The sequence below is a fragment of the Paramisgurnus dabryanus genome, chromosome 2 (genome assembly GCF_030506205.2).
Source record: "Paramisgurnus dabryanus chromosome 2, PD_genome_1.1, whole genome shotgun sequence".
NCBI classification, from domain to species: domain Eukaryota; kingdom Metazoa; phylum Chordata; class Actinopteri; order Cypriniformes; family Cobitidae; genus Paramisgurnus; species Paramisgurnus dabryanus.
In genome coordinates this window covers 47,495,260-47,517,416 of record NC_133338.1, presented here as the reverse complement: position 1 = coordinate 47,517,416, position 22,157 = coordinate 47,495,260, and the positions used below count along the sequence as shown (strand labels likewise).

Below are 22,157 nucleotides of genomic sequence, written 5' to 3'. Positions count from 1 at the left end.
GAAGTGACTGAGACATTCTTTGCTCCTAAATGGAATATAATGTGACAGCAAATTCTTACTTTTGCTGTTTTTATTTATTTATTAAATAAAACAGATATTTTAGGATTGTGTCCTTATTCATTTTGGAAAGTAGTCGAGCAATAAGGACCCTGATTACCCAGTTGGGTTTATTTTACTGCACTAAAATACTTGGCTGTTTTCAACCCATGCAGTTGGGTAAAATATGGAGAAACTCAACAGTTGGGTTAAATTAACCTAGACAATTTCCATATTTGACCCAACCATGGATTGAAACAACCCAGCATAGGTTAATTTAAACCCAAAAATGGGATTTGTCTATATTTGACCCAACTATGGGTTGAAAACAACCCAGCATTTTTATTGATAGGCTGACAGTACTTTATCCCTTATTTTACATTTCCTTTTCAGATATTTCTTCGATTATCCATGGACACTGATGTTCTGAAAACTCCTGACCAGTGCATATGACCTTCAAACATTTCCATTAAGGAAAAGTGGAGATGACTTTGGATAACAACATTTACCAAACAAAGCAAACCCAAACAGCAGGTCTTCAAGCACGGATACACCAAAGGTCCTGATCCTCACAAACTCAACAGGATGACTCTAAAGGACAGGACAGTTTTGGTTTTCCTCTTTCTGGGACTTTTACTCCAAATTCAGGGCTCTCTTGTGAAGCTTAATAAGGGGTTGAAGGTAAAGAGAGGGCAGTCGGTCTTTCTAGAGGACCAAGACTTACAGTTTCATATTCCTAGAGGAAAAGATGCCTGCAAGGTGGAAGTTGTGTTGAACGAGCCCATAACACAACGTGTCGGCACACTTTACCCAGAGGTGAGATATTTTGTCATGTCCTCAATCTAGTCAATATAGTATTATTTAAAGGGAACATATCATGAAAATTTTCCATGTTTAAGTGCTAGAATTGGGTCTCGAGTGTAGCGATGTGCATTTATGTCATTTTTTCATTTCGATTAATCCATAGGTCTGAAGAACGAGTACTTGAATAACTGGGGGCGGGGTGTACACGTCATGGTGAAAATGAAAATATTTTTATTACAAACACTCAAATAAAACTTAATTTTGAAGAAACTATGACAGAACAATGAACACATACTAGATTATTAATGAATTAAATGTTTTTAACAGAAACCTCTTACAGGAAAAGCTGCGTGATGAAGTGAAACTAAAGGATTAATAAACACAAACTGATGCGCTTTATATATGACACGCTCTTCATAATAATATTAAGTCTTTATACAACATAAATGTACAACGTGCATCTATCTGCATAAAATGCAAGACTTCAACTAAGTTTTCAACTAAGTTATGTACAGAAAGTTTTACTCCCTTTGTAGATGTGCACCATAAACAGCACGCTTTGAAACACGTCCAGTCAAAGCACAAGCTTCATAACATTAACCAGCTTTAAGTCTATTGCTATCATTTTAGCGATTAGCTGTGTCGCGTTTCGTCCCCTTACCTGTTCTCAGTCAAGATGTAATGTTAATGCTCGTATGGCTCTCTGGTAGCCTATCTCTTCTTGACATGTTATGTTTACATATGAGATGATAACCCATTGAACTTTTGACGGTGCTGTACATTTTGCACCTGACTGTATTTCCGAAAATCACGGCATCCTTTTAAACCATAGTGCCTCAGTGATGTGAGGTGTGGTCGGCTTCACGGGATCGGCGGGTTGCTGCAGCGCGGGTGCGCGGAATTATCTGTTTGTTTTTGACTCATGCATGGTAATGTTTCTGATGTCAAACCCCGGTCTGCGTAGCTCGACACGACGTCAAACACGCATCTCCAGACCCAGTTTCCACATGCGCTTGTAACGCTGACATCCAAATGCCGCCATATCCACAATAAATAAATAAATAAACCCACATGATCATCGTTTTCGTGATCGATCATCGATGCCGCAATCGAGTACTCGTGCCCATCCCTACTCCAGTGCTTCTATCAACCTAGAAAATGTGAAAAGGATCAACCCAGTAACGTAGTTTTGGTAAACCATTCTCTGCAAGCATGTGAAAAAAATAGGTCATTGAAATTTGGCTCCCCCTGTGATGTCAGAAGGGGATAATACCACCCTATCCAACCACGGCACTGCCATTTAGTGCCGAGATCAACTAGTTTGCATTTTGAGGGACACACCCCAAATGGCACATTTTTGCTCACACATAAAAAGTGGCAATTTTAACATCTTATAATAAATTATCTATATGGTATTTTGAGCTAAAACTTCACATACGTTCTCTGGGGACACCAAAGATTTATTTGACATCTTAAAAAAGTCTTGTGAAATGTCTCCTTTAAAGGGGAAATGACCGTTCTTAGGGTAAGTCAACAGCAATACTGATGCTTGGCTTACAAATCAAACAAATTTTGGCTTTTAACTCTTGGTCACTTAGACTGTTTGTAGACACTTGTGTAATACTTTAAAGTCAGAGCAAGGCCTGTCATTAACACACTGACTGCTGTGCCAAAATGATAACCTTTGACAGATCTGGCGCATGTCTGCTAGTCATCAATCTGAAACGCGTTCAGATGAGTTCCACCTCAGGTCTAGGATGGAACTGAGGTCATTACATGTGAAACATCTGTTTTAGGTGGTAACCGTGACCCTCATTAAAGAGCAGTGCAAGATGAAGGGTACCAAGCCGTACCATAACACTGAGCTTTTCCTTGTCTGAGCAATTCGTACGTATTGCGCCATACTAATACTATACTAATTCGTAAATTTTTGTACAATTTGCTTTTACCCCTTTGACCCTGTTTTAAGGGTCTATTTTCTAATAGTTATATGTTTTTATATGATTCATTACGAATAGTCGGATATATTAGAAAACGCCACTTTTTACATGATTATGGATCAGCATTACTTTCCAACAGCTACAACAACTTAGTTATCTTTTTTACATCTGACAGGTTTTCGACTGCCACTTTTTGACCGACGAGGTGAAATACACTCATAACGGATGTCCGATTTTAAAAGAGGATATTGTTAAACTTCGTCTGTACAAGTATGTTTCTTTCATTCTATTGCAAATGTAGATATTGTACGAACAAAGTGATGCAATACATTGTCGTTCACAGATGTGTGCACTGAAACGATTTGTCGTTTAGATTTACAGAGACAGAAACCTACACTGAGGTCTTCAATTTGCACGTTGAAATTACGGAGCCTGACTGTAATGTGATTAAGTTGGGACCGCAGAACCTCGAGGTACCGGAGTTCTACGGCCTCTCCAATGTTCTGGATGGTAACACCGTGTCCTTTCACTACGAACATCGACATAATATTGAGTGCACAGTTCATGTGACGACACTGGATACACATCTACCTGGTCATGGTCAGCTGGTCACAGGAGTGCCGGAGATATCAGACGGACCAAGAGGAGATGAACCTGACAGCTTTGTTCCTTTACGGAGACAGCTGGGTAAAACATAAGAAACAATGTATACAAGCGTTTCTAGACAGTAGACGACTCTGTGTTATGTCCACACCAAAGTCAGCAGCTGTGGTGCGGATCTGGTTCAGATCTGGCGCGGAGTCGTCTGCTGTCTCTGACATTAACAGAGAGTTATGTATGTGTTGAATTGTTGTTTAATTTACCAAACACATCCAGTCGGAGGGTGTACAAATGTGTTTAAGGGTATTAAAAAAGTAATACTCAAGTAACTCAAGAGTATAAATAAAGCTAACCAGTCTCACGAAATTATGTACCTATAGTCACGTAATTTCTTTATTCTTTTTCGTGATATTGTCATGAATTTCCGCATTTTTTCGTGATCACGTCACGAATTTTTGTTTATGTTTCATTGTCACGTATTGGTTACTCAACTGCTTTTTCTTATTTTTTTTAATCCATTGTCCTTTGGATTAGGGTTAGATTTGGTGTTTGCGTTAGGATGTCACTTTAAGTATTGGTTTATACTAGGGATGCTTAACGATTAATCACGATTAATCTATAGCAGAATAAAAGTTTTTGTTTACATCATATATGTGTGTGAACTGTGTATAATAACTTTGTATAAATAAATGTACACACATGCATGTATATGTTTTAGAAATGTTTACATGTGTATATACATTTGTATATTTATGTATAATTTATATTATATATAAATATAAATACTTAATATATACATTTTTTTTCTTAAAATTATACATGAATGTGTTCATATTTATATATATACATATTTATTATACACAGCTTACACACATATGTGATGTAAACAAAAACTTTTATTCTGCTAACGATTAATCGCGATTAATTGTTTAGCATCCCTAGTTTATACTATTTTTTCTGATTAACTTTTATATTTTCTGATTTTTAAACCATTGTCGCCTGGCGTTAGGGTTAGTTTTGGGAATGTCACATTTTATGTTAATCTAACCCTAAACCGAAGCGATGATGGTATGAAAATAGGACAAAACAGTTAAGTAACCAATACGTGAAAATGACATAAACAGAAAATTCACGAAAAAGAATAAAAATATTACATTACTATAGGTATGTTATTTCATGAGACTGGGCTGGATTAAAGGTATCCCCAGAACTTACTCTCAAAATTAATCTCAAATATTGCTAAATATTTTAATCGATCATATACTGTTTTAGTAGCAGCAATTTTCAATGAAGAAAAACACAAATTGCTTTGCTGTTTATCAGTGGTTTTCAAACTGGGGGCCCGGGGGCCCTGAGATGGGGCCAGAGGGGCCCCAGTTTTATGACATTTTATAAAAAAAATGAAATAATCATGACATTTCCGAAAAATAAGGCTATACTAACCAACAGCACTACATTGTATAATTTAATATGTTTTGTTTAATTTAAATATAAAGTTTTGAAATGTTTTATGTCATACATTTTCATTAGGGGGGCTATGTAGGGATGCACCGTATAAAAGGTGGGGCTGCACACCGAAAAAAGTTTGAGAACCACTGCTGTATATAAACCTAAAGTATATAAAATGAGGAGCTGACCTATGTTATCCCACATGGGAAAATACTGTAGTATAGTTAAGTATTTACTTTGTTAATGTACATTATGGTATTCTGTAGTATTAGCTATAGTGAACCAATAAACTGTAGTAAATACTGTAGTATTCTTTGATGTTTACTATGGTCAAGTTCAAAACACTACAGTATCCAGACATTTACCTACAGCTTACTACAGTAAATACTAAAGTATACCGAAGCATGTTTTTATATGTGAAATATAAGATATAAAATGATAAAATTATGGCAATTTAAAAAGCTGAAGCCTATTTATTTTTTGGCATTTTCATATTTGATGTATTCACTTTTATTTAAATTTATTCAATTTAAAGCTTGGAGTATATAGCTCGTTTTTTAAGTGTAAAAACGCACAGCCTTGCAAAGCATAGTTTACTCGCACATGGACACAGATATTCAACACATGCGCATTGTAACAAAATGCAATTTCTCTCCTGGCCTATACTACATACCCATGCATGTGCGATCTATGCATACAAAGTATGCGTGTACAGTGCTCTCATACCATTTCGATGACAAAATTTACATTATGCACACTGTACGCAGACCCTTCGGGTATGTGTGAAAACTGAATATATTACAATATCTATACAAAATTAACCACTAGTTAACCACCAGTTTGGTTATTTAATATTGATAACATAACACTTTTACTGTTTTGTTGGCAGATAATAAAGCCAGAGCACATTGTAAGAGTGATGACTGTCTGAAGGGACTGAAACTGTTAAAAATCACTAAAGTGCCCTGCAGTGATTTCCTCACGATGGGCATTCGATACCATCACACTGACCCACCGTCTCCAGATATTGACTACATTGCCATTAGACTGGACCTCACAGACACTAGAAGCAGAAGCGTAATCCAGGTATAAATCCTAGAATTCTCTGCAGATTGAAACAATGATTTTTGTCTCATATTCTGCCTATTTTCCTATCCAGTCTGAGCAGGCCTGGATCCCAGTAACTATTAAAGATGCTGTGACCAATCAGCCACCCAAGCCTGCCTTCATGTCGATGTTCATCTTGGAGGTGGATCAATTCATCTTGACTCCACTTTCCACGGCAACCCTGGATGCAGAAGACGATGAGACTCCCAAGCAGAGGCTGGTGTTCAACATCACTAAATCTCCTACTGAGGGCTTCATTACTCATCTCTCCGATCACACCAAACCCATCTCCTCCTTCACCTGGATGGATCTCAATGATATGCTGATCGGTTACCAGCCACCAAACTGCAGCCACATACAACGTAGGAACTACGAGGTACATTCTAGTCATTTAGCTTTAATATAGTAACATGCTAATGGCTTAAACCAAAACTTTTTTGCTCTTATTCAACACATCACATCACAACAAATCTCTTTCTCCTAATGCCTTTTAGTTTCAAGCTACATCTTTGTTTATTCTTTTGTTATTGAACTATATAATGAAGTCAATTACTGTTTATTTTTTTCTAGGTGGAGTTTGAAGTGCACGATTTCTACTTTGAGAAAAGTCAGCCTGTGATGATACACATCTCCATCAGGACAGCTGATACCAATGCACCACGAGTGTCCTGGAACATGGGTATGTAATGTGCACCATTTTACATATACACAACAAATAGTACATAACATTTATCCAGTTGGCAGATGCTTTTATCAAAAAGCATTTAAGCTATACATTTTATCAGTATGTGTGTTTCCTGGATCGAACCCACAACGCTGCTAGTGCAATGCTCTACCAGTTGATCTATAGGAAATACTATAAGAATAAGACACTAAAACATATCTTGGCGAAAGCATATTAACTGATTGTTCCTCTGTGATATTAATTAGGTCTCAGTCTGTTGGAAGGTCAGTCCCGTCCCATCACATGGGATCAATTGCAGATAGTTGACAACGACAACCTGAAATCTGTAAAAATCATCACCGTGGACGGCCTTCAACACGGGAGGCTTTCTGTTCGAGGTTTACTATATATTTTATCTCTTTTAATCAATTATATCCAATAATTATACCGTCACAACTTCCCAAACAGTTTCACTTCCATTCTGTTTTGTTCGTAGGCGGAAAAGGCTTCATGTTCACCGTAAATGATATTAAGGAAGGTGTGGTATGCTACCACCACGATGACAGTGACACTACTAAAGACTATGTAGTTTTCAGAATTACTGATGGCTTGCATCAAACTAGACACAAGTTTCCTATTAACATCTTGCCCAAAGACGACAGCCCACCTTTTCTTATAACAAATATGGTGCTAGAGCTTTCTGAAGGTCAGACGGCTCTTCTCAGAGGATCTATTTTACAAGCCTGTGATATGGACTCCAGTGATGAATATATTATGTTCAACATCACCAGACCTCCTCAGGCAGGGGAGATCATGAAGATGCCTGGTCCTGGAATTACAGGTGAAAAAAGACTGCATTTTTATTATAGCTTTAGGTCTATCATTCAAATTGCAAAAGTGCTATGCAAACACATACTGTAGAAACATGACGGCGCCAAATGGCGACTTGCATGTAAGGGGACCTGCGGTGTATATGTATATAAAAACGGCTTATTCAAAGGTAATAAAAACAAATAAAGTTCATATTGTAAGGTTGATATACACGACTGATAATATAGTTATGTATATTATATTGCATTTTTATCAAGAGATCCTTATAAAAGTTACACAATGCACCTTTAACTTATTCCTGCTGTGAAAAACACCCCCAAATCTCACAAATGTCTCTATTAAGTTGGAGTTTCAGAAGAGATCTCAACAATGTCACAAACTGAGCTCAGATGATTCAAGTCTGCATTCAACAGTCAATATTATTGAAGGTTTCAATATGAAAAATATTACCCATTTATAGTTGAGATTGTCTTCTTTGCACAGGTTACCCTGTGGCCCGTTTTCTTCAGAAAGACCTCTTCCATTCTATCATCTATTATCGGCACTCAGGGCATGAGGTCTTTGAGGACTCTTTTGAGGTGGTGTTGTCTGATTTTCATGATCCTCCTAACCTTTCAGAACCTCAGGTACTTTCTGCATTTCTCTTATTCAATAAAGTTTGCTTATAAATCTAAATAATAATAATAATTCAAATGTGATACTTCCAAAATGGAATTTTTGGGGGATTATTTATCAATCTGGTAATATTTTAGGTTATCGTGATCCAAATTCAACCAGTCCCTGATCAACCTCCACAAGAAGCACCGGGTGTGACAAGGCACCTGGTTGTCAATGAGACCGATGTCATTTACTTGACCAAACAGCAGTTACATTTCATTGACTTGGAGTCACCAGAGAGTGAGCTCACATACACCATCACCACTCCACCCTTCTACAGCACCACCTATGGGTACAAAATTCAACTGTTCCTTACAATCTCATAAGACGACTGTAGAGTTCACAGAAGAGCACATACACTGACGTGACTTTTGGAAGTCAAGAGAATATATGATGATTTTGAATACAAAAGTCTTACTTTACAGAGAGCCTGATGCAGGAAGGTTATTTCTGGTTGACAGTATCCCAAAATTTCAAAAAGACCCCAATGCACCAGTGTTAAGACTTTTCACCCAGGTAAATACTCTCATACACACATCATATATACAGTTTACTGTATTGTTAGCCAAAGCACAGAAAAAAATATTCTTCCTGCTTTTTACATATTTTATTTATGCAGTGAAAACTGTAAATGCTGGGTTGTCACCATGGTTGGATAAAAAAAGACAAACCCATGCATTGGTTTAAAATAGCATAAAAACATGGATTAAAATATATTGTCAATATTTATATAGATATAATTTTTATGAGGAGACTGAATAAACCCTGTCTAACATCTTTCTATGCATGCAGCATGCAGTCAACCACATGAAAGTTGCTTATATGCCCCCCATTCTGGACATTGGACCCTACAGTCGGCATATCCAGTTTGTCCTGTCAGTTTCCAATCAACAAGGCAGGACGACTACTGGAATTTGCTTCAACATAACAGTTCTGCCAGTGGACAACCTGGCACCAGAGGTACACACCATCTACTTAACTCTTTCCCCGCAAATTACGAGTTATCTGGAAAAAAAGACGTGTTCCTGATGAGTTTATATGGTTATGTGTAATGCCGCACTTACCCAATTTAAAAAAAACTGAAGCAAAAATTTTGTTATTAATTTTACACTCTGTGTATGTTTTGATAATCGTTTTGAATCTGATCTCTAACAAAATTCCTTCACAAAAATGCAATTATTTCAGCTTTTTGCAAAAAAGAAAAAATATATATATTTTTTAAGAAAAATATAGATGGGATGAAACGTTTTTCCCCATTTTGTTTGTTTGTTTATTGTTTGTTTGTTTGAAAGCAGAGGGTCTGTTCTTTCATTTTATATATTTGTATGTTTATATATTTTTAGAAGAACATTTTCCTGGAAGGCATTTTGTGAAACTTTTGTGAAAATCACAAAAAATGCTGGCGGGCAACTTTAAAAAAAAAAAAAGAGGCTGGTGGGCAATGAGTTAATCCAATATTAACAGTGATTAGGGTTCAAAGGTTTGTTTAGTAAACTTTTGACCCTGGACCACAAAACCAGTCATAAGGGTAAATTTTTAAATTTGAAATTTATACATCACCTGGAAGCTGCAGCTTTCCATTGATGTATGGTATGTTAGGATATTTGGCCAAGATGCAACTATTTGAAAATCTGGAATCTAAGGGTGCCAAAAAAAAAAGAAAGCATAGAGAAAATCACCTTTAAAGTTGTCCAAATGAAGTACATTTTTGCTATATTTATGGTAGGAAGTGAACAAACTATCTTCATGGAACATTATCTTAATATCGTAATGATTTTGACACAAAAAATACATTGTACGATCAAAAAAAAAAAGGTCCTAAATAGCAGTAGCGGCTCGTGACTGCTCATCCGAGGGGCGCAAATTCAAAATATGTGTTCGGAGTGTCATTTGTGTTTGGTCGTGTTTTCAAAATATCTGTTTGTTGCGTCATGTAAACCATGTGCATCACGTGTTTTGTCGAAATAAGTGCCTGCTGCACACACGTTAAAACCGTTTATGATAAAAGAGACGCTCACGTTCACAAAATACACGCAAGACACTCCCTTAACACTAAACTCTGATTACGCATGAGATTATGCGAGTATCTGTCAAACGCGAACGTCTCTTATCATAAACCCTTTAGATGCGTCTGTAGCAGGGATTTTTTTTGACAAGACACATGATGCACATAGGATCTCTCGATGCACAGAACACATATTTTGAAATTACGAACCACACACATGACGGGCTACATACATGTTGTGACGAACTTCGCATCAAGCGCCCTCAAACAAAGAAGTCACCAGCCACCACTGCTAAATAGCACTAAAAGTGGTTCACTGGCTTGTAATCTAACATCACCAATGTAGAACCTGTGTAGCACCTGTGCTATAGTCATGCTTTAGCCAGCCCAGTCTCACGAAATTTCGTTATATAGTCACGTTTTTTCGTGACCGTATAACGAATTCCTGTTTTCGTGTGATTATCACGTATTGGTTTCTCAACTGTTTTGTCCTATTTTCTTACCATTGTCGCTTCAGTTTAGGTTTAGATTTACATAAAATGACATCCCTACCCAAACCCAACTCTAACCCTAACGCCAGGCGACATATAAAAAAATAAATCAGAAAAATAGTATAAACCAATGTATAAAGTGACATTCTAATGCAAGCACCAGATCTAAACCGAAGCGACAATGGTTTGAAAATAGGAAAAAGCAGTTGAGTAACCAATACGTAATAATCACACAAAAGCAGGAATTCGTTATACGATCACAAAAAAAACGCGGAAATTCATGATAATATCACGAAAAATGAATAAAAAAAATACGCGACTATATCACGAAACTTTGTGAGACTGGGTAGGCTTTAGCAGCACTTATGGTTCTACAGAGGTGCTTTATACAGCCGCGGAAAAAATTAAGAGACCACTCCAGTTTTGACTTCAACCATCATTTCTAGATTTATGTATTCTATGATGAAGTGTTTATTGTCATCTTTAGGTGCATGTGAATCCATTAACGGTGGATGAGGGAGGAGAGTCCTGGGTGAATGCAGAGCACCTGCATCTAACTGACCAGGACTCGCTCGAGGACTCTCTGCATGTGAAACTAAAAAGGAAACCTCAGCATGGAAATATTTCTCTAGACGGAAAACCCATAAGCCTAAGCCAAACATTCACAATGAGGGATCTGAGAAGCCTAAAAGTTAGGTCAGATGTGGTTCCTCATATTGTACTGTCCACTAGAGTACCAAAATACGTTCAGAAATTCACTTTGTTAGGATAGTTTGTGTTTTGGGTTTGTTGGAAACACTTGAAACGCTTTCGTTTTGTTCTGTGTTTTATATATAGTATATTTGTTTAACAGGTATCACCATGATAACTCTGAGACAGAACGAGATGATGTTCAATTCATCGCCACTGATGGAATAAATACTGTTGAGTTTGTGCTACCTGTCAAGGTATTGATGATTTTGTTTAAGTTAGTTTGCAAGACGTTTTATCGTAACAGAAGTCTGACAGGTCCACTTACTTTGACAGGTGACACCAGTCAACGACGAGGTACCGGTTTTAGTACCAGGTTTAAAACCCGTTATAGCCTGTGCAGAGGGACAAGAAGTGGTCATCACTATAGAGTACATATGTGCCACAGATCTGGACAGTGATGACAGCACATTGATCTATATGATCGGCCGCCAACCTTATTATGGGGTTGTTCAAAGAAACGGCATCATTGTGGATCGCTTCAGTCAAGCTGATGTAACTGCTGGTGTCATTTCCTATAGGCACACAGGTAATACAAAACTTAAAGGCATATTCAATTTTCTTAAAAAAAATCCAGATAATTTACTCACCACCATGTCATCCAAAATTTTGATGTCTTTCTTTGTTCAGTCGAGAAGAAATTATGTTTTTTTAGGAAAACATTGCAGGATTTTTATCATTTTAATGGACTTTAATAGAGCCCAACATTTAATACTTAATTCAACACCTAACAGTTTTTTTCAATGGAGTTTCAAAGGACTCTAAATGATCCCAAACGAGGCATAAGGGTCTTATCTAGCAAAACGATTGTCATTTTTGACAAGAAAAAAAAAAAAGCACTTTTAAACCACAACTTCTTGTCTAGGTCCGTTCCTGCGTGACCTAACGTAAATGCGTAGTGACGTAGGGAGGTCACGTGTTACATATATGAAACGCACATTTGCGGACCATTGTAAACAATAAACTGACACAAAGACTTTAATTAGTATCATTCGACATACAACAACGTCGGAACGGTCCTCTTTCTCAACACTTGTAAACACTGGGGCGTAGTTTCGCGTTCGTCCTCTGTGACCTCTTGACGTCATGACGTATTGCGTGGGGTCACGCTGGCGCATCACGACCGGATCTAGACGAGAAGTTGTGGTTTAAAAAGGCATATTTTTATTTTTCTTGTCAAAAATGACAATCGTTTTGCTAGATAAGATCCTTGTGCGTTGTTTGGGATCGTTTATAGTCCTTTGAAACTCAGTTGAAAAAAACTGTTAAGTATTAAATGTTGGGCTCTATTAAAGTCCATTAAAATGAGAAAAATCCTGCAATGTTTTCCTCAAAAAACATAATTTCTTCTCGACTGAACAAAGAAAGACAACATTTTGGATGACATGGTGGTGAGTAAATTATCTGGATTTTTCTTTTAAGAAAATTGAATATTCCTTTAAGGTTTATAATTTGCTTTTTCATTTAAGTACATTGATGTTATGATGTTTTTTACATGATGATATTTCCAAAATATAAACGTATGCAATATAAATGTATGTTTGTTATGCACTCAAGGACAAGAGATTGGGCTACAACCCCGTCATGACATCATTACGTTTGTGATCTCCGATGGAGAGTCGGATCCTTCCTTTTGTGGGGATAGCAGACGAACACCTAAAGTGCAGAAACCCCTGCCCCTCTATGACCTTAATGTTACTGTTTATCCTGTGAACAACCAACCACCATCTATTGATATTGGTAATGGACACCCATGTTATTACATTATTTAGATCTGCAAATAGCTATTTGTTACCTGTGATTATTGACAGTATCTTCTGGTTTCACATCAGGACAGGTATTTAAAGTGGACGAGGCTGGGTCGGCTTCCATCACAGAGACCCATCTGAAAGTTGCAGACCAGGACACACCTCCGGAAGATTTGGACATCATCGTGATCGCTCCTCCACAGTTTGGATACATTGAGAACGTTCTTCCCAGTCCAGGCTTTGAAAAGAGCAACATGGGAATCAGTATTGGTCAGTGTAATGCTGTCATAGTTTTTATCACACTTAAAGGACACAATATTATGCTTAAGATGTATTATAAGTCTCGGTTTTCTTAATTGTCAAATGCAATATGTGAATGTGAAGTACTGCAATACACACATGATCTTTATTTGTCTTTTAGCTTCTTTTACTTATAGGGATGTGTTGAATGGGCACATTAACTATGTCCAGTTTAAACACCAAAGAATGGAGCCCACCACTGACCAGTTTATGCTGCGTGTGTCGGATGGAAAACAACAGTCATCCTTAGTATCTTTTTACATCATCATCAATCCAACCAATGATGAGACCCCAGACTTCATGGCTAGAAACATCACGGTCAGTTAAACAAACATGCTTGATGTGATGTGACTTACTGAATAGGCAAAAAAGTAATAAAGACATTATTAAATATTATTTACAATAAAAAAACCTATTGCTCAAAACATCAAACATCATGTGATGTCTGCAGATAATCTACAGTAACTATCCTTATTTATATCTCTCATCTTTATACAGTTGTTAACCAATGACGTTACAGTCATGTGGTTTTCACTTTTTTTTTTGCTGTGCAAGCATATTTATATTTTAGTTTTGTGTAATATGAAACTGTACCTGTCAAAATTATTTGCAGGTGTGTGTTATTAGTTTCAGGCTTGAATTGTCGCAACTGGCCAATCACAATCAAGCATTTTAAAGTGCCGTTTTAAAAATATGGATATAACATATTGTAGATTGGTAGCATTGGTCTTTACATTTTTATATGTGTAATGACAACTCACTTTTATCTCTAGGTTAGAGAAGGAGGCATGACAGCATTGGACCCATCTGTAATCAATGCAGAGGATCTCGACATTCCTAGAGACCGCTTAACATTCAGTGTTATCCAGCAACCCCAACACGGATCCATCATGGGTGCACCACATGGAAATGACGTGACGTTTCAGAAGAGGCTCGTAAACAAGCGTGGATCTGAGATACCAATTGAACACTTCACCATGGATGATCTCAGGAGCGGTACTGAATGTTTTAAAGCTTTAGTTTTTCTGAATCTCAATTTTATGATCTGCACATTCTCAGAAAAACAAGTACAAAAGCAGTCACTGGGGCAAAAAAGGTCCTTATATTTACCATTTAGGTATACATTTGGTACCAATATGTACCTTTGAGGTATTAAAGGCGCAAAAGAGGATGTTTTTCGCCGACTGAGAATCCAAAAATGGTTACTGAGTTTTTTAAATGAGCGCATGCGTAAGAACAGCCTCCCTCCTTCACGGCTCGTTTCTAGGGAACGCCTTCCAAAACTCGTGCACGAATATTTGAACACGAGTGTTTGTTTAACACCGGCATATGCTGTGTCGCGTGACTCGCGTCAGTGGATTCATTCTGTGAAATGATGATAATAAACAAATAAGACGTTAAAACGTTAGATCAGTCTACGCTACTCCCATTTCAACTAGCATGTAGCAGACTGGTCACTGCCTTACAACTACAGTACAAGAACAACGTCAATATACTTGAATAACAGTACAACAATAATTATTCCCCAAAGAAAGAATAATCACTGTTACCTGTCGGGAAGAATTTTGCGAACTGCGCGTCTGTCTTGACACCTCTCTGTTCCTTCATTGCTCTCCAGCGTTGAAATGTTTCTCCAATAACGACTCTGTTTACATTATGTTCTTCTGACAATTTTCTTCTATTCACAGCGGCTTAAAGAAGTCTTTCTCTTGCGTCCTCCTTCGAGTTTCTTCTCTACCGTGGTGCAAATTCGAGGAGGAAAGCAGGATCGACAATGAAAACAAAACGAAACTTAAGAGGGAGTTTCATGCGCTATGCGCATGCGTCGCCTGTGTTTAGTTACTGGAGCGCGCACGTCTCTCACAAGGATCGTAATGGCAGTGATTGACAAGCCAGAGTGCCAATCGCTTATGCGATGACCGCATGAGCAATTGGCTGATGTTTTTAAGGCCCTATCTTGTGCACAGATGACGTATATTAATATTATTACTTTCAGTGCAGCTAATAAATAGTCTTTTATCATTTAGTTAAGACAGTTTCAAGTAATATTGCAAAAATACAAACATCCTCTTTTGCACCTTTAATATGGACTCTTTAGGCACAAAAGTATGCTTTGAATCGGAACTGCCCTAGTGACAGCTTTTGTACCTATTTTTCTGAAAGTTAACAATTTTATTCCAATGTACTGAAATTTGTATAAACAATTTCTTTTTATTAGTACACTTTAAAAAAATGCTGGGTTCTTTTCAACCCAATGTTGGGTCAAAAAGGGACTAAGCCAACCCTTTGGGTTGCAATTTAATCTATGATGGGTTGTTTTAACCGACTGTTGGGTCAAATAGAAACATTTTCTTGCTTTCTTGGGTTAATTTAACTCAACAGTTGGGTTTGTCCCTTTTTGACCCAGTGCTGGGTTGAAAACATCCCAGCATTTTTTAGAGTGTAATGTTTAAATACAACCTACAATGTCAAAACTATGTATTTTAAGGAGTATTATATGTAACCTCTGGATTAATAATATGCGTAACGCGTATCAGATATATTAAAGTTACATTGTTCCCCTCTCAGGAATGACTCTGATGTACATGCATGATGATTCAGAAAGTGAGCAGGATAACTTCATCATTCAGCTCTCTGATGGAAAACACAAGCTTCAGAAAAGTGTGCAGGTGAAAATACTGCCGGTCAATGATGAGAAGCCATATATTATACGGTAACTGCACTATGCCACATACAGTATGAAAATTATTCATTAGGATCAATTCATTTGACATTTGTTTAGCTAAAACACTTATAGGTCACGATGCTAAACCCTAGCCATAACCCTAAACACAACCTTAACCCTTAATTTATCCCAAAACCTTAATTTAATCCTAGAATAAATCGCATGTACTGTTAATGTACAACGTGTGGAAGCTTAAAGTAGAAATCAATCTGTGGTTCTGCCTTGATTTCTCAGGAACACTGGGATTCAGATGGAGCCTGGAGAATCTAGACTTATCTCCAGTGCTGTGCTCAGTGCACAAGACAAAGACACGCCCCCCTGTGACATCATCTATGTGTTTGAGAGTCTACCCAATCATGGTGTCATTCAGATTAAGGTCAGTGTGAAATATTCATATAGAAAATGATGGGTTTCCCAGGCAAAAAAGTTAAAAAGTTGCTTTGGATAAAGTCAGCAGCTCCGGTGCGGTTCCAGCCTGGAGTTGTTTGCTGTCTAGGGATTTTATGAGGTGGGTAATTGGTATGAATTACTATGATCTGCTTTCGCCCTATGACACTGGGTTGGTGTAAGGGGTGGGGTGTCATTCATGCATTTTTTAGACAAGTGTGCGTTTTTGTACAACTCCCTTATAACAAAATACCTTGCCGCCATACTTGTCGATTGCTGTTATATAGGTAAACACAGAATGGATGGATATATCGGCAGGAAAGAATTGTTCTCAAGAGGTTTTGGATATGAATCTGTTGCGTTATCTTCACACCGGTCAGCCTGGGGCTCGGACTACTGACTTTTTTGTCTTCTATCTGATGGACGGCAAAAACCGCTCTCCCGCTCAGCACTTTCACATTAATGTCAAAGAAGTAGAGAAAGGTGGGTGGACACTTCAGTCAGTGGTTCATATTGCTTTTAGTTTGTAATTTGCATAAAAATGAATTTTAACCCTCAACACTTTCTCTGAATCACTTCAATCCCACAATCCACCTTGGGGCCTGACGGCTGTAATAATAATTTATTAAATGATTCTAAATGTAACGGCGATGTAGCAACTTTCATTGATTTCTTTCCAGGAGACATAGTATTATTCATGAGGCCTGTGAAAACGAGTCGCGGGGAGCGCGTGATCCTCACCACAGATGTGCTGCTGGCAGTAGACGGCACTGATAAGCCAGAGGAACTTCTCTATGTCATCACTGTACCTCCAGCACATGGTCATGTAGAGTACATTAAACATACCGGTGTGCAAATTCAATCCTTCAGTCAGCTGGATGTAGCAGCGAACCTGGTGTGTTACGTACACGACAACAGAGCAGATTCACCAAAAGAGAAACTGCAGTAAGTACATTTTGACTACATTTATTATTATAACTTTTTCACATTTTTTTTGTTCAAAAATTACATTTTATTTATGGGTTGAATCATGACCCGCACATTTTATGATTAGCCTTTGTCATCTAATTCCAGTGCATCTGTGACTATTATAAGTTTTTTTTATAGACTACCAGTATGATAACAAAAAGGGCCATATTTACTAAATGGGGCAAATTAGCTGAAAAAGCGATGATGGCAGTGGTAATATCTGCATATAATTTACTACAAACACACAAATTAAATAACACAGGCGCAACATCTCATTTTCATATGGATCAACGCTATCTACTAAAAGCAGCGCAAATTAGTTAAAGGATAATTCTGGTATTTAACACTTTGAGTCTCATTTCTGGTTTGTTTTGGATGAACTACAGTGATGGACAATGACATTTTGACAATGGGTCGTGTCTTGACTTTTTGACTCGTTTAGAAGCGTCTCTTGACTGCTTCAGAATGGAAGTCAATGACCATGCACAAACATGTCATTAAAACAACACTTAACGTTCATTTTCAAAACTGTTCTACTCACCGAGTGGTTTGTGGTGTTCGTTGATGATGAAAAACAAGTTGTGTAGCGAAATACAGTTTCTGTCGTGTTTTATTTGGCATTTTGTAAAATTCCATTGACTTCTCTTGGAAGACTCATTGCTCGCTGATATATCACTCCGCCGCCGGAAACAGAAAAGGGTTCTGTTTACATGTGGTTGTAGTTTTTTCGCTCGGTTTCTCTCAGAAGAAATTTTTCCCATATTTGATGGCTCAGTGACCAGCCTTAGGTTTGAGGTTGAGCTCGATTGTGACTGTCTATACGCTAGACACCGAGCGTACTTGTATGGCAAAGTGGTTGTCGCCATCAAGTGGTCGGGAGTGTGCTAACGCTTCAGACTCAAATATAGAGCGGAAGTATATACGCGGTTGTGAGGTATCTGAAAAAATTGTTCCACTATAGCAAATAACACGGATTGAAATCAAACATTGCGCCAATATATTTGTTTTTAATCATCAACGAACACCACGAACCACTCGGTGAAATGAACGTTAAGTGTTGTTTTAATGACATGTTTGTGCATGGTCATTGACTTCCATTCTGAAGCAGTTAAGAGATGCTTCTAAACGAGTCAAAAAGTCAAGACACGACCCATTGTCAAAATTTCAGTGTCCATCACTGTAGTTCATCCAAAACAAACCAGAAATGAGACTCAAAGTGTTAAATACCGGAATTATCCTTTAACGTCGCAAATAAGCAGAGCTGATGTTTCTCAGGTGAGGGTGATCTACTAACGCCTAATGCGCTTGAGTTCAGCACCACGGACATCAAAGCTGAAAATGCAAGGTGTGAAATCCTAGCTAACGAAGCCATAGTGCACTAAAAACAAATAGAGGACAAAAAAATGAAGGGTTACTAGAAGTTTTGAAACACCTGGTATTGTGTGAATTCTCCTATTGACTCCTCTTTAATTTCCTTCAGCAAATTAAAAATAACATGACTTGGCAAGTAATGTTCCTCTGGCATTCCGAATAAATTATCTCTGTGGAAAAAATCCTCTTTCTTTTACCATGCACTCTCTGATCTCTGTGATGCCTCCTCGAGAAGCAAAATTGCAGCCATTTCGAGCTCAAAGTTGAACAACACATGCTTTTTTGGCGTTAAATAATGGTGCAAATACCACTAATTTTGCAAACCTCAGTAAATCGCGATGCGTGAATAATTTAAAGGAAAACACCACGTTTTCCAATATTTTACTATGTTCTTACCTCAACTTAGATGAATTACACACCTATCTTTTTTCAATGCGTGCACTTAATCTTTGTACAGCGCGTTGTGAATGTGTTAGCATTTAGCTTAGCCCCATTCATTCCTTAGGATCCAAACAGGGATGAATTTAGAAGCCATCAAATACAGGTACTTCCATGTTTATTCCCTTTTTAAAGACTGTTACCTGAGTAGTTACACGAGTAAGTATGGTGGCACAAAATAAAACATGGCGATTTTTTAAGCGGATAAAAAGTGAGAACCATATTGTATGGAGGGAAAAACAATTAATTTGCAGCACTTCGACCTTGACGCGCAGTGACATCATCACTCCTGACTACTCCCCCTCTCACTCAAACTTCCGTCAATATTACTGCGCCTGAGGTCGAAGTGCTGCAAACCAAGTGCTCTTCCACCCATACAATATAGTTCTCATTTTTTATCTGCTTGGTTTTATTTTGTGCAACCATACTTACTCGTGTAACTACTCATGTAACAGTCTTTAAATATTGAACAAATTTAAGTGTTTGGTGGCTTTTAAATTAATCCCTGTTTGGATCCTAAGGAATGAATGGGGCTAGGCTAAATGCTAACACATTCACGACACGCTGTACAAAGATTAAGTGCACGCATTGAAAAAAAAAGGTATGTATTAATTTGTCTAAGCTGAGGTAAGAACATAGTAAAATATTGAAAAACGGTGGTGTTTTCCTTTAAATATTCTTCTATCATAAATTTTGCGTCTGAAAAGGAGATTCATGCAATAAGGTCAATTGCAAAAATAAGCAGGCCACACCTTTTCAGTGCTAATCATCCACTGCCGGTCTTTAGTAAATCCTGACAGTCGTTTATTTAACGCCAAAATTATGGTTTGTGCTGGCGGTAGCTGTTAGTAAATCTGGCCCATAATGTTTTGTTACGTGTTGTTTTGAAACATAAATGCTAATAATGTCCATACGCCTGAATGATGTCTAGGTTTGTGGTCAACAATGGGAAATCAACACGCAATGGTACTTTAGAGATCTTGGTGGAGTTGACTGATAAGATTCTGCCCACACTCGTGCAAAACACCGGTCTGCAGGTCCCTCAGGCATCCACCATAACTTTGTCTCCTGATGCCCTATTCCTATCTGATCCTGACACCCCACCCACTGCATTGATCTACAAAGTGATTCACCCTCCCCAGTATGGCCAACTGCTCTTGAAGGGGCAGCCACTGGTGCCTGGCAGTAATTTTACCCAGAAGAACATTCAGGACCTGGATGTTGCATACAAACATTCCGGTGGAGCTTCTCAGATCGATCGCTTCAAGTTCATAGCATCTGACAGCACAGAAAGAGGCTTTCTGGTGGATGGAAAAGTACAAACCGAATCGGTTTTCTTCATGCTACAGGTTAGTCATACCAGCTTTGGTTTTATTACTGAATTGGTGTATTACAATTATGCGATTGCATGAATTATGCTTGTGTGTGTCTACCACAGATTGAAGCTCTTGACAGCTCTGCACCTCAGATAGTAACGCTTCAGACTCTGTGGAAAGCGGAAGCCCTGAATGACGGTCGGTATGGGATGTTCATTTCATCGAGAGAGCTAAAGGCACAGGATACAAACACTGCGGACGATCGTCTCATTTACCACATCATCAGAGCACCTTACTTTGGGTATCTGGAGAATTCGACCAATGGTGAGAGGTTAAAATGAGAAGGTCTTGTCAGAAAAATTACTTGATTTTATACATTGTGCAAGGTCAATTGAAATGAAATTATGGGTAACACTTTACAATAAGGTTGTATTTGTTAACATAAGTTAATGCATTAAAGGTGCAGTGTGTAATTTTTAGAAGGATCTCTTGACAGAAATGCAAAATAATATACAAACTATATTATCAGGTGTGTATAAAGACCTTTTTATAATGTGTTTATTACCCTAGAATGAGACGTTTTGATCTATATACCCCGAGGGTCCCCTTTTGTGCCACCATGTTTCTACAGAAGCCCTTAACGAACAAACTTTTTTACTAAGTTGTCTCCGACGATGACATGTTTGTCCGCTGACGTCTACCGTAGCTTCTCTATGCGTTTCAAAAGAAAGGGATGAGCAGTGGACTGAGCCGTTGGTTGCAATTCACAACATCACCATTATATGCCGCTAAAATTTACACACTGCACCTTTAACAATACATAAACTAACAATGAACAATACTTATACAGCATTTAATATTAATTCATGTTAATTTTAGCATTTACTAATATATTTTTGAAAGGTAATTGTTTTGTGATTAACTGTTTTTATCCTACAAAATGTAAAGAGCATTTTGTAAAAATACAACTTTGATATCTTATTGAGTAAAGTCGTGTCAAAAATTAAAGTCAGATATTAACTCATTCCCCGCCACCCATTTTTTTAAAAGTTGCCCTCCAGCATTTTTTGTGATTTTCACAAAATGCCTTCCAGGAACATTTTCTTCTAAAAATATATAAACATACAAATATCAAATGAAAGAACAGTCCATCTGCTTTCAAATAAACAAACAAACAAACGGGAAAAAATACTTTTCATCCTATTAATATATTTTTTTCTCTGCTTAAAAATAAAAAAAATTTAGCAAAAAGCTGAAATAATTGCATTTTTGTGAAGGAATTTTGTGAAAGATCAGATTCAGAACGATTATCAAAACCTACATGGAGTTTAAAATTAGTAAATAACGTTTTGGCTTCAGTTTTTTCATAAATTGGGTATGGGCGCCAAATAGTGGATAATTGCGGTATTGCAGATTAATGTCGAAAAAATCAGGAACACGTTTTTATGCAAATGTTTTCTCTTAATTGACGAGATAACTCGTCAATGGCGGGGAAAGAGTTAAGTGTGTTTTCAATTTGTGACACCACAAAAAATGTGATGTGATATCCACCCAGCCAAATTTTAATTG

General features: G+C 37.5%; 1 protein-coding gene across 1 annotated transcript in view; it reads left to right on the top strand.

The window, feature by feature from the left end:
• Positions 1 to 22,157, top strand: part of frem1a (Fras1 related extracellular matrix 1a) — a 39,649-nt gene that overhangs the window by 11,719 nt on the left and 5,773 nt on the right. Inside the window, exons 2-26 of the mRNA XM_065288900.1 lie at positions 430 to 852; positions 2,956 to 3,050; positions 3,154 to 3,467; positions 5,719 to 5,915; positions 5,989 to 6,312; positions 6,507 to 6,615; positions 6,867 to 6,998; positions 7,097 to 7,441; positions 7,915 to 8,057; positions 8,184 to 8,380; positions 8,514 to 8,604; positions 8,881 to 9,048; positions 11,072 to 11,280; positions 11,438 to 11,531; positions 11,611 to 11,863; positions 12,892 to 13,074; positions 13,167 to 13,352; positions 13,504 to 13,700; positions 14,156 to 14,378; positions 15,951 to 16,095; positions 16,342 to 16,483; positions 16,782 to 16,977; positions 17,175 to 17,439; positions 20,204 to 20,621; positions 20,711 to 20,912. Coding sequence (XP_065144972.1) covers positions 622 to 852; positions 2,956 to 3,050; positions 3,154 to 3,467; positions 5,719 to 5,915; positions 5,989 to 6,312; positions 6,507 to 6,615; positions 6,867 to 6,998; positions 7,097 to 7,441; positions 7,915 to 8,057; positions 8,184 to 8,380; positions 8,514 to 8,604; positions 8,881 to 9,048; positions 11,072 to 11,280; positions 11,438 to 11,531; positions 11,611 to 11,863; positions 12,892 to 13,074; positions 13,167 to 13,352; positions 13,504 to 13,700; positions 14,156 to 14,378; positions 15,951 to 16,095; positions 16,342 to 16,483; positions 16,782 to 16,977; positions 17,175 to 17,439; positions 20,204 to 20,621; positions 20,711 to 20,912 — 5,059 coding nt within the window. The 5' untranslated portion in view covers positions 430 to 621. The remainder of the gene's footprint in view (positions 1 to 429; positions 853 to 2,955; positions 3,051 to 3,153; positions 3,468 to 5,718; positions 5,916 to 5,988; positions 6,313 to 6,506; positions 6,616 to 6,866; positions 6,999 to 7,096; positions 7,442 to 7,914; positions 8,058 to 8,183; positions 8,381 to 8,513; positions 8,605 to 8,880; positions 9,049 to 11,071; positions 11,281 to 11,437; positions 11,532 to 11,610; positions 11,864 to 12,891; positions 13,075 to 13,166; positions 13,353 to 13,503; positions 13,701 to 14,155; positions 14,379 to 15,950; positions 16,096 to 16,341; positions 16,484 to 16,781; positions 16,978 to 17,174; positions 17,440 to 20,203; positions 20,622 to 20,710; positions 20,913 to 22,157) is intronic.